This window comes from Lagopus leucura, unplaced genomic scaffold, assembly GCF_019238085.1.
Source record: "Lagopus leucura isolate 7727_CA_CO unplaced genomic scaffold, USGS_WTPT01 Super-Scaffold_100030, whole genome shotgun sequence".
NCBI classification, from domain to species: Eukaryota; Metazoa; Chordata; class Aves; order Galliformes; family Phasianidae; genus Lagopus; species Lagopus leucura.
The window spans coordinates 3,875,234-3,892,176 of NW_024962281.1; the positions used below are offsets into that span (position 1 = coordinate 3,875,234).

Here is a 16,943-nt window from a genome sequence, read left to right on the forward strand (position 1 = left end):
CACGTGCACGGAGCAGCCAGAAGCCAGGGCAGACCTCGCTGCAGGGAAATCGCAACCCCCGGAAAACTGTTCCCCTAATTACAGCCTTGAAGCATGGAGCAAACCACATAAGTGATTCACACAGCGTTCCCAAGCTGCAGCCGCGTGAATTGGAGAGATTTCCAAACGCTGCCGCGACGTGCACACTATTATCAGGATGGAAATACGGAAATTTTCATCATAAGGAGGCGAGGAGGGGGAAAAAACCACCATTAAATGAACCTCTTCGTGTCAAGAAGACCTGGGAGGTGTGTCGCTGGTGGATCTGTGTAGGATACAGAGCTCTCATGGCAGGGAGCAGGCTGGCAAGGCGCTGTAGAAATTCTTGGGTTTGTTATCGCAGAGCTCGGGGCCCGGCCTCTGCTTGCGAGTGGGGTGTGAAAGGGAGCAGGCAAGTGCACTTGGGGAGGGAGAAAGGGATGGAGCTGGTGTGGAGTGGAGTTAAAAGTGGCCCATTGTTAGGGAAGTTTGCTTTCCTCACATCATCACAGCTCCCAGTGACACCGCTCTGCCTTTTGAAGTGCAACATTAGGCGTTTCCTTGTCACCCATTGGTGAGGGAGCTTTTTTACCACATTAAGTCATTGGGTAGCAAATGAATGGGGGGTTTTGACTATTCAGAACTTCACCTTATAAATATCAGGGTTGCAGGTTCCTGCAGCTTTCCTGGACCCGAATATCTGGAGATACATTGGGACGCGGCGAGGCAGCCTTGCCAGGGACCTGCGGGATCAGCGGAGGGAGCCGGGTCCCACACTGACAGCCATGAGGGGCAGCAGCTTCCTCCTCCTCTCCATCGTGGGCATCTCTGGGGCTGTTCTCAATGCAGCAGCGTGGTAGGTTTCAGGGTGTGTGGGGGGATGCTCTTGAGCCTGTGTTAAATGGCGTGGCTCATTTTCCTTTCTTTGTTTCAGGTCGGTGAATAACTTTCTGATGACAGGACCTAAGGTAATTAACGCAGGCACCATCAATAATTTAAGCGGAGCGATTTTGTTTTGCAAATGGGAAATACTGCTTTTCTAAGGAACCAGATTTCCCAGAGCATACCAGCTCCGAGTCCTGTTGAGGCAAAGGACCTGCAGCCCGTGTATGTCTGTTGTCACAAATAAATGCTAAGAGACAAGGCCCTGACGCTGCTCTCCATGCAGGCGTACCTGACGTACTCCAGCAGCGTGGCGGCGGGCGCACAGAGTGGGATGGAGGAGTGCAAGTTTCAGTTTGGATGGGAGCGTTGGAACTGCCCCGAGAGCGCCCTGCAGCTCTCCACCCACAACCGCCTGCGCAGTGGTGAGTGCCTTGAAATGAACAACCTGGTGATGAGGACGGTTTTCTGACCCCTAAAACTTATGTTTGCTTTTTTCTGTCTGCATTCATCTTCCTAAGAAACACAGCCAGTGTTTCTCCTGTGGTCCCAGGTTCATTCTGGGTATGCATCCTCTCTAAGCCAGAGCTCAGCCCTGCCTGCAGCAATGGTCTGTGCAGCATCACAGCAAGCACTGCTCTGGGCACCAAGCTGGCAATGGGGAAGAGCGGGGAAGGGAGAAACCGAGGACGTGCTCTAGGAAACTGCTTTCAAGGGAAAGTTGTGGGTATATTTGACTGTTATCTACTTCAGCCAGCCATTGTTTCACCAGAGTGAAATTCTATTTAATAGAATCGTGGAATGGCTGAGGTTGGTAGGGACCTTAAAGATCATGGGGCTCCAACCCCCTACCACAAACAGGGCTGTCAACTACTCAATCAGGCTGCCTGGGGCACGCTGGCTCTGTTAGGAAAGCCTAAAAAGAAACTAAAACAGGAGCACGGATCCAGACTGCTGTTAGTACAGATCTGACTGCTGACTGTACTATCCCACTGTTGCTAAGAACCTCTGTCCCATACAGGGATGCTTGCAGAACATTGTGCCAAGCTGCTGAGGCTCTTGATGCTGAAGCCTGAAGCTACTCCAGGCAGGAGCATTTAATTTCTGTAGCATCTTACCTTTTGCACAGACTCTTTTGTTATTCTCTTCTTGCTCCTTCAGAATGGCGATGGCTTCACAAGAGAGCTTCCTTCCCAATAAACAAGGACTGGTGTATATGTTTGTGTGACAGCTTTTCTCCCTTCTCCCTCAGCTACCAGAGAGACATCCTTTGTGCATGCCATCAGCTCCGCTGGTGTTATGTACACCCTGACCAGGAACTGCAGCATGGGGGACTTTGAGAGCTGTGGCTGTGATGACTCCAGGAACGGGCGTGTAGGTAAGATGCTGACATGCATCCTGCTGTGACCGACCAGCAGTGAGATGGGCTGCCATCACCCCAGCCCCACTGCACTGCAAGTCCTGTGGCAGAACTCAGCCCAGTGGGGCAGTTCTGTTCTTACCGTCTTGTTTGCCTTGCAGGTGGCCGAGGCTGGGTCTGGGGAGGCTGCAGCGACAACGTGGAGTTTGGGGAGAGGATTTCCAAGCTCTTTGTGGATGCTTTGGAAACAGGACATGATACCCGTGCCCTGATCAACCTGCACAACAACGAAGTTGGAAGACTCGTAAGTCAAATATTCAAAAACATAATACTAATTGTAGTAATACAAATATAATAATAATAATGTATGTCAGAAACAACATCAGACAGCCTAGTAAACTGTTCTGGTCCCCTTCTCCAGTAGCCTGTGACAATCTAGGCCTGGTAATATTTGTTGGGGGAAAAAAAACATAGCCAGAATCTGACCCTAAGCCTGAACAGGAGCTGCAGTAAGATCCATTTGCATCTCCAGCAGCTGTGTGCAGCACAGTTAACTACTAATGCCATTTATTCAGAAATGCACCAGTTTCATGCTCACATCCATAACACAAGTACCAGCCCACATTCCTGCAGTGGGTTTTTGCAAGCTGCTCAGCAGGGAAGCTGGCTGTGAGGATGAGCTCGGTACCCAGCCCATGAAGGCACAGTGGCTCAGGCCAGACCTTGTCTGTAAAAACAAGGACAGCAGCACTTAGCATACCTATCTCATAGGGTGTGTCGAGGCGTAATCTCACATAGATACCAGTGATTGGGACCTTATAAATACCTGAGGGAGATGAGTAGATAATAGCTGTGAAGTGCTCGGCCTGGAGGAGATGCACACAGGCTCTCTGTTGTTACTCCAGTGCATTTCACACGTTCTGAAGGAGGTCTGTGGGAGGTGATGGGTTCATGTGCCAATGAGCAAGATGAGTCCCAGACTGGGACGTGCCAGGAGGGTATGACCCTGCCTCTACCCTGGCCAGAGAAGGGCTGGGGGCAACAGTTTGTGCCTGCTCATTATCTCCATCTTTTAATTAGTGATGAGGACAGATGTTTGCCTAGAGCTGAGATAAAAGCATCAGTTTGTGTCTTGGGAGGACCTGAAATCCTGTGGCACAAGTCACGTTTGACCCATTCCTCGCCGCAGTAGAAGTGCCATACATTGAGATTTGAAAGGCGATGACCTGCTGCTTCCAGCTTCTGCCCCTTTTCCTCGCAGGCTGTGAAAGCCACGATGAAGCGAGCCTGCAAGTGCCACGGGGTGTCAGGCAGTTGCAGCATCCAGACATGCTGGCTCCAGCTCGCCGACTTTCGGGAGATCGGCAACTACCTGAAGATGAAATACGACCAAGCCCATAAGCTGGAGATGGACAAGAGGCGGATGAGAGCCGGCAACAGCGCTGACAGCCGCGGGGCCACTGCCGAGACCTTCCACCACGTCCACTCCACGGAGCTCGTTTTCCTGGAGGACTCCCCTGATTACTGCACAAAGAACGCCAGCCTGGGCCACCACGGCACCGAGGGCCGCGAGTGCCTACAGACCGGCAGGAACCTCTCGCAGTGGGAGCGGAGGAGCTGCCGGCGGCTCTGCACAGAGTGCGGCCTCAAAGTGGAGGAGAGGAGGACAGAGGTGGTCAGCAGCTGCAACTGCAAGTTCCACTGGTGCTGCACAGTGCGCTGCGAGCAGTGCCGGCAGCTGGTGGCCAAGCACTTCTGCTCCCGCCGCGATGCCGCTGTTGCCAACCACACCAAGCGGCGGAACAGAGGCCACAGGAGATAGGGGGAGGCCAGCAACCAACCGCCTGCCAGGCGGGACCTGTGGGTTTCTCCACCTGTAGTGGCCCTGATCATAACTGAGGGAAGGAGCCTTACCCGGGGAAGTCACTTTATATCAGACAGAGGGAAGAATTTCACTTTTTTGGTGGGTTCCACGCGTTGCACTGCCGCCAGCCAAGGTCAAGCAGTGTTAGCGTGAGTGGGACGGGCACCATGGCCAGGGTTGGTCCTGTTGGGCTTCTCCATTTCTGTGCAGGCACCACCACCCCAGCACCCCTATTTCTGCACAGGCGTTGCTTGGAAGCACTCCTGATGGGGAAACTTATGCACTTTGTGATGTGAGAGGGTTTTCTGAGTGCTGCTGTTTGTATTAGCACAGCTGCAGCTTTTTGAGGGTATCAGTAGGTTTAAGGACTGTGTTTACAGGGTTGCTTTTTACTTTTAAAATGCTGTGGTTCGGTACCAGACCCTCTACCTGAATGGATAACAGCCTCATGTGTTTGTACCAGGTGAAATTAATTCGTTTACAATTCCTTTACTTTTTAAAAAAACAACATAGCAAATAAGAATCCAGAACTCTTTATGCCTAATGCTGCTTATTAAGAAGCTGAATTGTTGCTTAGCACAATCTCTTTTCTCCATACATTTTGAAGGCATCCCTAAAGAGTTAGATGTCAGCCTGTATTTTGCAATAAACACCATAATGAAAACAAGTGGCTTTCTCCTTTCAGACTTCCCAGCAGAACTTCAGGTGTAAAACCACCCATTTCCAAAGCTCAACACTTCCCAGATTCCTCATCACAAATCCAAGAATCCACCAAGAGGCCTTTTCTTTCCCAGACCTCAATGAAACTTGGCCACAGTCATAACTCCTTACAGGGTTTGCAGTAACAGCCGTGCTGCAGCACTGGCCGGAGCCCATTTTGAAGCTCTGATGCCCCTTTAATTTGTCTGTAGCCTCACGTCCCCAGACAGCGAGAGGCAGCCCTGCTTTGATGTGGAAAGCACCAGCACTGCTGCAATATTCTCCCAGGCACGAGAGGAGCACTTTGAACTCAGGGCAGGGGGGAGAAAACCTGAGGCCAGCTGTGAATGCGCCTGCGGCTCAGCTCCCCTGTTGCTCCCCTGCTGCTCAGTGGGAGACCTGGTGGGATCCTTCCTTGGGCAGCCCCGGGGGTCTCAGCACTGGGGGGAGCAGCAGTGCACACCTTGCACTCACGCTTTGATGCTTTGTGTGCCATGATGCTCCCGGAGCAAATACAGCCTCTGCTCAAGGTGCAAAACACAAACTGGGAGCGGGGCTGACATGAGTTTATGTTTGCAACAGACAGTTTCCTGAAAGGGGGAAGGGCTACAGCAACCAACAATCAATTCTGGGGGATTCTTTGCTCTTTCCAAAGCTCACATAGCTAGCAAACAAGCCACACCACCGGAGCCAAAAAAAATCCACCAGCACTTTTTCAAGTGTTGCCACAACAGCATCTGTTTGCAAGCCACCAGAATTTAAGCTGAACTGGAAACAATACAAACAAGCAAACAAACAGGAAGGAGATGTTATTCCACCAGCACAATTACCAGGCAGATACAGAGATGGTCCTACTGCAGAGGAGGATCACAGTTAACATCTCACCCAGGTCACGTCCCCACAAACCATCCCCTGTTCTCCCCAACCTGCAGTTTGTCGAGCTGGCACCTGGACCTGCTGCACTGCATCTGAATGCTGGAGATTGCTTTTTTTCTCCCTCAAATCTATTTGCTTTTTTTTTTAATCCCATTTACATTTCTGAAATTCAGACTATCTGAGGCAGCCTGATCAGATCTTATGCAAAAACCAAAGACCACATGCAAAGTGAGGAGAGCCTGGGAGAAAGTTAAGTATCAGTCCGTGAGATCAATTTCCACTTCTTCACACCTTGCAGAGTGAACACTGAGTCTGACCAAGGACAGAAGACAACAGTGTGCCCTAGGGCCACACCTTGACACACATACTGCAGTACAGGGGGAGCAGAGCCCTCCTCTCCAGGATACAACAGCCATCATTTCTCACTACATTCCCTACAGAACAATAGAGATTCCAGGTCCCGATCTATCAGCTGCTGTCAGGGAGCTCCCCAAGCACTGGTTTTCTGTAACCACACACTGTGAGCACGAGGGCTAAGAAGCTGCAGGCTGCCGGCCAGGCTGACCTCACCATTTCAGACATGTTTCTATCAAAACAGCAAAATCTCACATACCAGTTTTCAAGATAACTGATGACACACAGTAAAGTGAAGTCTTGTCAGCTGCGACTTGCAAAGACTCAGTCTCTATCCATAACACTGCAAAGGGACTGGTGGTGTCTTTAAACCCGAACATATTTACTCCCGATTAGCTGAAATCAAATAAAATTTAGGACACTGATCCCAACCACCTGAAATCACTTCATGTTTGTGAAGAAGGGGGACCTGGTTTTAGAAATGCTTGAGGAGGATCCTGATGGCTTTACCATAAGAAACATAACAATCCCAATTCCAACGAAAAAATGAAACAATTTACAGCAGATGCTGTATGAACTCAAACCAAAGTCCCAGTACCCCAGAGGGCTGCTGCTCAGAGCCCTGCCTGCCCACATCACCAACAAGGTGACTGCCAGCAAGATGCGCATCAAGCCTATTTAATTCACAACTTGATAGTAATGACAAGAGAGGGAAATGGAGCCAGGAAGGCTGCGTGCCGACAGATTGCTCACATGGCTCTCTGGGAAGCATTTCCAGGGTGGCTGCATTTTGGCTGAGTGCTCACTCCCTGCTGTGGGATGCTCAGAAGCCCCATTGCCCCACTACAGCCCTCCTCTATTCAAACCCGCTTCACTTCAGCTGTTAAACTCTTTGCTGGGTGGATTAGCTTTAAATTATGCTGCCGATGCCCTTTCATGGATTATAATTCTGTACGAGATGTTTGCTCTGTATCCTCCCCTCGTATTAAAGTGTCAGGAGTGCATCCCCAGGCCATCCATCTTGAACGTTTCCGCATGGGCTTGGCAATTCTCTGACATGAATATTATGGCTCTCAATGCCAGTCTCCATCACTCAAGCTGACAAGTGTTAGATTCTCCTCTCTTCAGCAGGGTAAGGGACCTTTTCATATGCAGCGTAGATTCCCCGTCATGCTGCATCTGTTGCAACGAAACCAGGGATCCCAGCAATTCCCTACAGCCTTAGAAAACAACTCACAGGTCCTTTTCAACTTGCAAAACCAAGCCTTAGCATGACAAAGTTAAAGGCCCTTAATCAACCTCTGCTAATGCCTGTTCTGTAGAGGAGGATGTAAAAGCATCCAGGCGATGCTTTCAGTGAGATTTATTAATGAATGGGCTTTCAAGGAAAGATGAGGAATTTGGTTGCCAGCTTGCTGGAGCATACAGAGATTTTTATGACTTCAAACCAATTCTAACCCTAAGCAACACTTTCGTAGGTGAGGTGCTTAAAGTTAAACCCCCAGACCCCTTGGTTTTCAGAGCTGCTATGCATACACACTCCCACCTGGAACACAGGAGCTTCACTCCACCAGTGCCTTGCAGGGAGCAGAAGGAGGAAATGGCTCTCCATGCCCTGCACTGGACACTCCATATCACCAGAACAAAACTGAATCTGCTGGAGAACTGCCTCCTAATTCAGTTCAAACTACCAAATTGACATTACTCCAGATCTTTGGCTAAACCAGGGCCCAGTAATTTTTTCTCTCTATTGAGCAGAAGTACTTTCTTAGTAATTTCACCCACCTTCTCATTGCACAGCCCTGTGCAGTGGCTCGCAGCCAGCACAACCTAACAGAAACTTGTTAACACCTTTTCAGCTCGGTCTTATTAAAGTCAAGGTAATTAAGAGCTTTGCTATTTACAAAACAAATCCTCTCTGTAACACCTGAGAAAAAGCATTACAGGTGTTTCCCAAACACTTCTCAGCTGGCGAGAACACCTACGGTACCCATCTGCAGGGTGGTGCTGCAGCTGCCCTCCCTGTTGGAGGGGATGAGCCCAGGTTTGGGGAGCATTTGTGCCACACTCCTGTACAAAGGCACAGCGAGTCTGCAGGGCAGGGTTACAACTCAGGGAGAGAAGACACCGACAGTAAGGCAGGGTGGAAATTTGCTGCCTGCCTGCTGGTCCTTCCTCACTTCTGCTGCAGGCATGTAGCAGTGCATGAGAACCTCTTGTGCGTGAGGCAGGTTGTTCTCTCCAGATGTCCCCACAGGTGGCTGGAAGCAGCAGGTGACCTACCCCAGGTGTGCACCTCTGCAGTGAGCCACAAGCTCACTCCCACCCCGCTGTTTCCCTTTTCTAGGTCCCTGTTTTCTCCCAGGATACATCCCGTGTCCCCCACTTCAGCAAAAAGTGAAGTAAATCCCCTCTTTTCAAACAAGCCTGGAGGCAAAGAGCCCTGTAATGGGAGATTATGGAAGAGATGCCGTCAAATAAATGCTACTTGCTATGTAGTCTCAGAATTAATTCCTTCCTCCTCTTTTCCCCCAAACTCACAGTGCTTTCCTGGTGGCCTCTGGCTTATGAACAAGAAAGAGGACGGAGCAAAAAATCTTACTTGGATGCAGTGTTTCTGCTGGGACAGCTTCACATGGGAGCATTCCTGGCCCAAGAGGACCTCAACCAAAGACTTCTTAGGATTTAGAAAAGATCCAGTCTGAAGTCTGTACCATGTTCAGGCCCCAGTTCAGCTTTTCCAGAGGCTCTGAAAGGCAGCGTGGAGAGCATTGGTGGGAACCCCAAACACAGTGGAGAGCAGTGGTGGCAGCAGCTGGGGATGCTCACCAGATGCAGGTGAGAGAAGAGAAGAGCAGCAGTTGTGTGGGCCAGAGTGGGACAGAAAACAAAAGACAAGAAATCCAAGTCTGTTGTGGAAGGGGAATGTAGAGGTTTACAGGGAGATAGAAATAAGGGGAAAGAGAGAAGGAAATATTAGATAGTATTTTATCTTTCCTTTTTTTTTCTCATCTTTTTTCACTACCCTATGCAACGTGAACTGAAGCCACTTGTGGGCATGTACAGGAGAGAATAGCTCATCGGGGGACATATAACCACAGAGCCTGGACAGTATACAGCCCTTAATTTCCTCCCCTTAATGCTTTCAATAGCTCACAGAATGCCATAAAAGAGATAATGATGAGGTCAGAGGAAAGACTGTAAAACAACGGGGCACAAACCATTACCCCTCTTGGGCTCAGACTCATGGGATGGGGTGCTTCAGCCAGCTGTGCGCTTGGGGCAGCTGCTGTGCTCCACAGCCATCATGCCTAGCACTCAAACCATGCTGTGATGGGTGTCCTGGTCTGACACATCGGGCTGTGAAAGTGATGGAGCTCCTGTGAGATTTCAATCTCTTCCCACAGCTCAGCCAGACACAAATAAGGGTGAGGAGAGCAGTTGTCCTGTCTCTTCCCAATTCCACAAGCTTTCCTAACTCACAATGCTCCTGGCCCAACATTTCCAGTTGCCTGTCCATCAAGGGTAGATGACAACTTTAGAAACACCAATACCTACTTCTCTCCCTTTTGCCCAGTGCCTTGAAATTAAATCTCCTGAGCCAGTTTTGCATCTCCACTCCTGCCAGGCAGAAGTTCTGCTGGCCAGCTGCCACCACCCATTACAGGGACAAGGCACCTCCTCCCTATCACTAAGTGGATTTTGAAGGCAATAAGAAAGAGAGTAATTACATTAACACAGCTCCAAGTACCTCCCGATGTGCTGAGTATTCCCAGCATTGCAGCCACTCTCTATGAAGCAGGTAATACTGGTAAGTGGTAGGCTGCAAACATGGTTCGGGGGAACACCCGTGCTGCACCAGCAGCAGCTAATACTGGGCAGGAGTCCTGGGAGCACAGCACTGGGACTTGGGATGGTTTTGTTTGAGCTAGCTCAAGTCCAAAAGCAAAGCAACTATATTTAAACTTTGATGTGCATAAGTGAATAAGCCCTATCCCAGGGCAGAGTTGTATTTCCCAGCTTTCAGCTATCCTCGCGGTTGTTTCTTGTCCCATAGCCTCCCCTCGGGGGTGCCGGGGATATCATCCTGTGGATCAGCAGTCCGAGCCTGTTTTATCCAACAGCCTACTATTTACATTCCCTGTGAAACATTTTTTGACAGCAGCACATTCATTTATTCCTCCATGTACTACAGACAGATTCAGGCTGTGGGACTTGAATCTGGATTTGAGACAGACCCCATTGGGAGTGCTCCATCTCCATCTCTGAGGTGTGCCCAGGTGCCCAACCTGGCCAGCATCAGTGGCAGGACAGGGGATGTGCCCACCACGGGGCTTTATCTCCCTAATCTCCAGAGTCACAGATCACCACCTGGTCCCTTTCAAGCAGCCCAGAGCTCTAAATTGTACCTCTTGTATCCAAACACCATCCAATCTCTTGGAGCCAGGCCAGGTACGCTGATAAGGAGATAGTGTAAATGGTCATGCACGATAGAGGTCAAAAGTCAGTTTCCTGTGGTTTAACCCAGCAAGTGCTTATTTAGGGTCTTATTTAGAACATTTTTGGTTATCTCCTCTTCTGAAGGCACCATTCTGGCTGAGCATTCAACACAGCTCTGCTTCAGTGTAAAAGGTTTCAGACCTTGTGTGAAATGAAGTACAGAGTGCTCTGTACAATGCCAGCACTAATTTAATAAGAACTGTGGCAAAAGAAGCATTGAGAAAGATCGTGGAGAGTACTGTGGTAAAGGCCATCAGTTCCCTCTGACAGGAAGCTGAGCTGAGTTTTAAACCCGTGGTGATCTTTGGGACACTTGTACTTTCTCTGTCCCATGAAGATGTAATTAATTTCCACATCACCATGATTTGCTCAGTCTTGCATTAAGCACTCTGCCTTGTAACCAAGCTAACCACTGACAACAATTCTTCCATTCAATCTTCTGAAACTAACCACAAGAGTTTTCCCACAGACAAACAGTTTACCCACAGACGAGACTTTCTAGCACTGAAAATGCAATGGCTCACAGGTGGAGTGAATGCTTCAGCAACGTGGCAAGAATTACACCATGGGGACATGATGGCTCCATTTATTTCATAAACCAAGTCTAACTAATTTAGCAAAATGAAGACAATCAACAACAACAAAACAAAAACAAAAACAGGCATGGAATCAGTTTTCCAGGTGAGTCAACCAAGGAAAATTGCCTGAGCCAAATTAGTAAGCTAACAGCATGGCACCAAGTTACATAACTGGCACATTACATCAGGAAGAGTCAAGCCTGAAATAAACTATCCCATGAGCTTCCACTATTATTCATATGGGCACATCTGTTCTCACATGCACCACCACAATTTCCTTCATATTAAGGCTTCAGATATCTTCTCAGTGCATTGTCTTTGTATTTATAGTTATTCAAGTAAGTGTTAACTCTGTGAAACCCGAGGCTGTTGACAAAAGAACTTGATTTCCACAACGAAAACTCCAGTACAGCAGCACTGGCAGCTAGGGCCCGACTGTCCCATTGCACAGAGACTTCAGAATACTCTGAAGAAATAGCTCTGCCTCTCTCTACTGCAACACCACTTGCAAGATTTCAACCTTCTCTCACCTCCAAGAGCCTTACTAATTTAGAAGAATGCACTGTGACTCATTATTTCTTCCAAAGAAAAGATCCAGAAAGCCACTGCATCTCCATTAGGCGTCTGCACCTCCTGCTGTGGCTTGAACTTAAGGCACCAGAGAAGCTGCAGTATTAGCTGCACTGGAATGTTTTGGTTTTCCCTTGCTAAACAAGCCCATCTCCCCAAGTGTGAAAGTGCTTCAGTTACCAAAACACTCTCGTGAGGGGAAAAAGGGAATTTCCTTATTCTGTATTTAACCAATGGATTCTCACTTTTGATTAAAGCAAAGAGAAAAAGACATGCCTCAGCATGTTCCCTTTACCCTCTCCACCAAGACAAGAAGAAGCTTTCAGAAATTCACTTTTTCTTCTACAGATTAAACAAATTCCCATCAACAAATTATTATCTCTGGACCACTGTGTAAAACCCACAACCTCTGTGAGCACAGCCAAGCTAACATTGCATGTGTGCACATAAGAGACATACCTTAATTGTGGAAAATCCTGCTGGCACCAGGTACTGCTCTCTCATACGCAGGGAGGGTTGTGCACATTAATGGTCATTTCATCTTCTTTTTTTTTTTTTTTAAATGTTCAAACTTTCTCAACCATAATGAAGAAAACCTGCAGCAGAACAGCAAATGAACGCCAGGTGACAATGAGATAGTGGTTTTCAACCCAGCTGGATAAGTACAGCAAGATCCAATTCCTCATTGCAACAAGGGAGTGAAAACCCAGAATTCTCAGTTTGTCCCATCAGAACTTAACATTCTCAAATCGTATCCAAATTGATATGATATCACTTTTAGTAGAATCACACAAAATTATAATGTGGATGTAGCCCAACATCATCTGCTGCAATAAATCTGTGAGAGAATACACAGTGCACCTGGTGGCAGACTCACACACCTTGATGGAGGTGCATTAGCAGCGTAGGAGTTGCACTCCAGATCTGCCAGTACAACAGAGACACTGAGAGCACTGCTGCCTCTGCTCATTTTCACTTCCATAGCTGAAGTACAACTTCAATGTCTCCATTACAGATACCAAACCTCCTTCTCCCACAGCTGTCTTACATGAAAGTTTTTTTAATGACTTTGCAGTTGAAGTGCTGTTTTGGTTTCAGATTATTCCCACTAGACTGAATTTGCATGTATTTGTTACTGCACTGCCTTACAAGAACACATGCTAGAATACCACCTTTTTCTTCACCACCAGATATTCTTATCAGGTGTCAGATGAATTCATCCTTTAAGGTTACTCTGTAATACATGTTATTTTTTAAAACTAAGCTTTGGCTGGACTGAAGAAAACCAGCCACTGGTTTCTGATAGCTAACTTAGGAAGATTGGAATTCATGAATAGATTTATCTTCAGACATTACTACAGAGATAGCTGCTCTCTTCATTAAAACACAGAACCACACACACAGATCCTCTACACATATGCAGCTAATAGCCACTGCCTATGAGAAAACATTTCAAAATATCATACGCCAAATGATCCCAGCCCCAAACAATAGGCAAACTTTGACAACCCAGCTGTTAAATTCCCTACTTCCACACAGCAGTAGATACTGAAAGGTGCCCATCACAGCAACACGACTGCAGTAACCATCTGCTTGTGTAGTTTACTCATGTGGCTGCTCCAAAGCTAGTGCAAGCAGTAGGTGCACAAGCAGTCATGCTCTAACAGATGGAGTGCTCAGCCCCTAAACCATTAGGTGCATTGGATGATCACGTGAATACTTGCCTACAGTCAGATGGAAAAACTGAGCTGCTAGGCAGACAGGAGTCTGATGGACAAGCCCATATTACAAGTCCATAGAACTAACTTGAATTCTTTCCCAAAAAAAGGCAACGAAGAACCTTTTCCTCATGAACTCAGAGGACGTTAGATTGGGCTACACATCAAGGACATGGTGCTAGATCTCCTTAGCTACAATGGACATTTCTCATTGAAGAAATACACAGCTTTGTTTGTAAGACACAAAACTGGAACAAAAGAAAATGATGGATTTTATTGATTCTGCTGCTTCAAAGGATGACCTGAGGGGCTCATTTGAATTCTCTGTACATGACCTTCAGACTTGTACCATTTGTGCTCCATTAGTTCCTTTGTACAGCATTCTGCCATCTGGTGAGAAAAACTGTTATCAAGAAATTAGGTATCATCATTAAAAATACATTTATATATTACTCAGAAAATTTCTTTCCAGGAATGCCATGTAGTCTAAAGGAAGAACATTGTGAGTAAGCAGTAAAACTGCATCACAGCTGCACTTTGTGGTAGGAGACATTCTCTGTAGGTAATGACCAATGTAACACTGAATTTGGAGAATGCCTCCATGCCTGGTCAGTGCTCAGGTGAGGCAATGTTACGTTGTATTGCAGTTCATTAAAAAGGCAATAAAAAGCTTAAGAGTTTTCACGGATCCTAACCATATGAACCTAGTAATCAGTATGATAGACTATCATTTACATGAATAGGAAATTGAATGGACTTTTCATTTCCTATGCCTTTGTTGCTCCCTTTCAATTGCACTGATGGTGCTATTCGGGGAAGCCCAGCATGGTGTCTGTTTACAAGAGAACTTTGCAAAACAAAGACAGTCATGGTCAAAACTTTGTTGGTCAATTCAGTTTATTTACATGGAAGACCTCAGAAGAAAAAAAAACACAACAAAGTATTCTGAAATATCCTCATGGCGTGGTTTTGATGGAAGTGGTGAGTTAGCAGAGGATGATCTCACAGCTATCTACGTTTGTGGAGGCCACATTAAAATCATCTGGTTTTCAGAGAGGCCCGATCAAACTTCCCTCATCCGGGCAAAAACACCATTGCAAATTTTCCTTTGCAAAATGGTCTATGATGAGGTGTTCTGCACACAGGGAACAGTATTGCCCATGTTTCACTGTAGAGAAATCAGGCTCAAGCACTCTCCTCCCAGTTGGAGTTCAGGATGCGCCATGCCAGCATCTGACTGCATTTCAGACGTGTGTATCACATAACAGCTGAGCAGCTCTCTGGTTTTCTTTTCTTTTCTTTTTTTAAGCCAAAAGAATGGAATTGTTCTGAATACACCATGAAGAAACCAAAAGAATAATTGGGACCAATGTTTTTAAGGAGTCCTTGCTATGCCATAACTTCTCCTGGTTCAGTTGCTAAATTACACTATAAAAATAAGTAAGTGCAATTGAGAGGCTGTGTTAATCTCAGAAGTTTAAACATCACCCCGTAATGACTGCTTTATAGTGGCCCACAGTAAACTACTTTATGGGCCATGCAGGAGATTTATCCACACGCGTACGCTAAATACTGCTGGGAATTTTCTCACATAGAGAAATGAGGATGACACAAAACCAAATGCATACAAAACATGCAGTCATTCACACTGCAGCAGGAATACCACCCAGTAGGAAAGAACATTTACGACACCGAAGAGAGATAAGAGCCGATAGCCAGCAGTGAGACGTTGCTTTTGGAAGTGTAGAATTTCCTACCTTGATAATCAGTGCAGATTCTAGAAACATAACAAATAACAACCGCCTCTTTGCAAGGAAATGAGAGCTTAGGCACTGACTATAAATAAGTTACAAAGAAAAAAGGAGTGGTTTGCAGAGTTGCTTATCAAAATCAAGAGATGTTAGAGCCAAATTAGGATCTCGCACATAAAAGTTCCCTGGGCTTAAGGGTGAGTATATTTGTGATTTCTTGCCCAGGCATTTGGGGACTGCACTCAATCGCCTTTAAAATTTCTCTCTAGTAATACAGGAGATCCATCCTGTCTGACTCAGAGATCCCAGATTAAAAGTCTTTTAAAAAAAGTTGGTAGCATAGTCTTATTTAATTTTAATTTTATTTTTAAAGTAACCTGATTTCAGAACAGTACAGCAGCTAGACAAGAGTGAGTTAACCTGAAATCCATCACTACCTGAAGAGTCAGCCTGATTTTCTCAGGGAAAAAATGCATTGCCATACAAGACAACTGTAAGTACACCAGGCACTACATGAAGTCCTTTATGTGAGTGCATCACCTCCCTCAGCCATAAAGCACTCACAAGCAGTAAAGCAAAGATCATTCTTAATCTCTCTGTGCTATCATTAATGAAGTATCATTCACCCACTTGTCTGCAAGCTGCCGTCCTCTCCCGCAGGCCGCTTCATCTTACAACAATGCCTCCTTTCTGGCTCGGAAGACCAACAACTGGCTCTCCCCTGAGCTTCTGGCAGATCTCCGTGGTCACCTGGCAGGAGGCAGCATAACAAGAATTTATTTGACAGGCATCCTCCCAAGGAGGCTCAGCGTATCAGTCATGCTGCTGACACCCTCGCTACCCAGAGGATCTGATCTTTGCCTCAAATTGTTGAATGAAAGCTCTAAGTGCCAAGCAGCAACTCATGTCTGAAGCTTGGCATGCTGGAATGCTCAGACTTACGTAGACAAAGTGGAACCGTCCTTGATTGAGGCTTATGCCATGTTTAAAGTATATTCAGGTTTCCTGGCAGTATAACTGGTCTATACTTACGGTTAAAAAACCCCTTTTGAAACAAGAAGTCTGAACAATTACACACTTCACAGTAGCCTAGTAGCTTATAGGTTCATGAATAACTTCCAAGGCACGTAGCAATGAGCACATAATAAGCAAAGCTCCAAGAGAAAGTCTTATTAAAAAAACAAAAAACCCACCAAAAAACAGAATTATGGGAAGAGATTGAGCTACTGGTTTTATGGACATAGCTCTATTCCAGCACTCTAGCAGTACAACCAAAATGAACTCCCTCAAAATTAAAATACCCAATAGAACCCAATAGGCAAGGTAACTACTTGGACTCAACAGAGGTCACTAATTACCAGAGAGCTTGCCTAGCAGACATCAGATGATAAGGCATCTTCAACTCCTGTGTTTTTTTTCCCCCAAAACTACGCTTTCTCTGATGTGGAATCACAATGCTGGCCAAGCCTGTAACGCTGTGCCAGGCAGAAACCTAAAGCTCAACTGAAACCTGAGCAGCACTTCCTCAAACAGCCTCTCCTACGGTGTGACAGCTCCCCCAGGGGACCAGGCCGTCATCCTGCCTGTCCTCTGGGCAGGACTGTCCTGCCCACGTCCCACTCACTGATGCAACTTCCTCCACATCTCAGCTGTGAGGTTTAGTTTACCAGGTCAGTATTTGTCCCTGGTGTACAGAGGCAGCGAATGGAATACTAGAGAACAAAACAGATACGCACCTGAATGACTGATACATTATACTGCATGGTTATGAAA

The 16,943-nt window shown here is 46.8% G+C and overlaps 1 protein-coding gene across 1 annotated transcript; it reads left to right on the forward strand.

The window, feature by feature from the left end:
• Nucleotides 1–803: 803 nt before the first annotated feature.
• WNT8A (Wnt family member 8A) lies at nt 804–4,082 on the forward strand. The gene is made up of 6 exons (XM_042881722.1): nt 804–874; nt 953–986; nt 1,187–1,325; nt 2,153–2,278; nt 2,422–2,564; nt 3,522–4,082. Exons 1-6 carry the CDS (start codon nt 804–806, stop codon nt 4,080–4,082), a joined length of 1,074 nt encoding a protein of 357 aa, XP_042737656.1.
• The last annotated feature ends 12,861 nt before the right edge of the window (nt 4,083–16,943 follow it).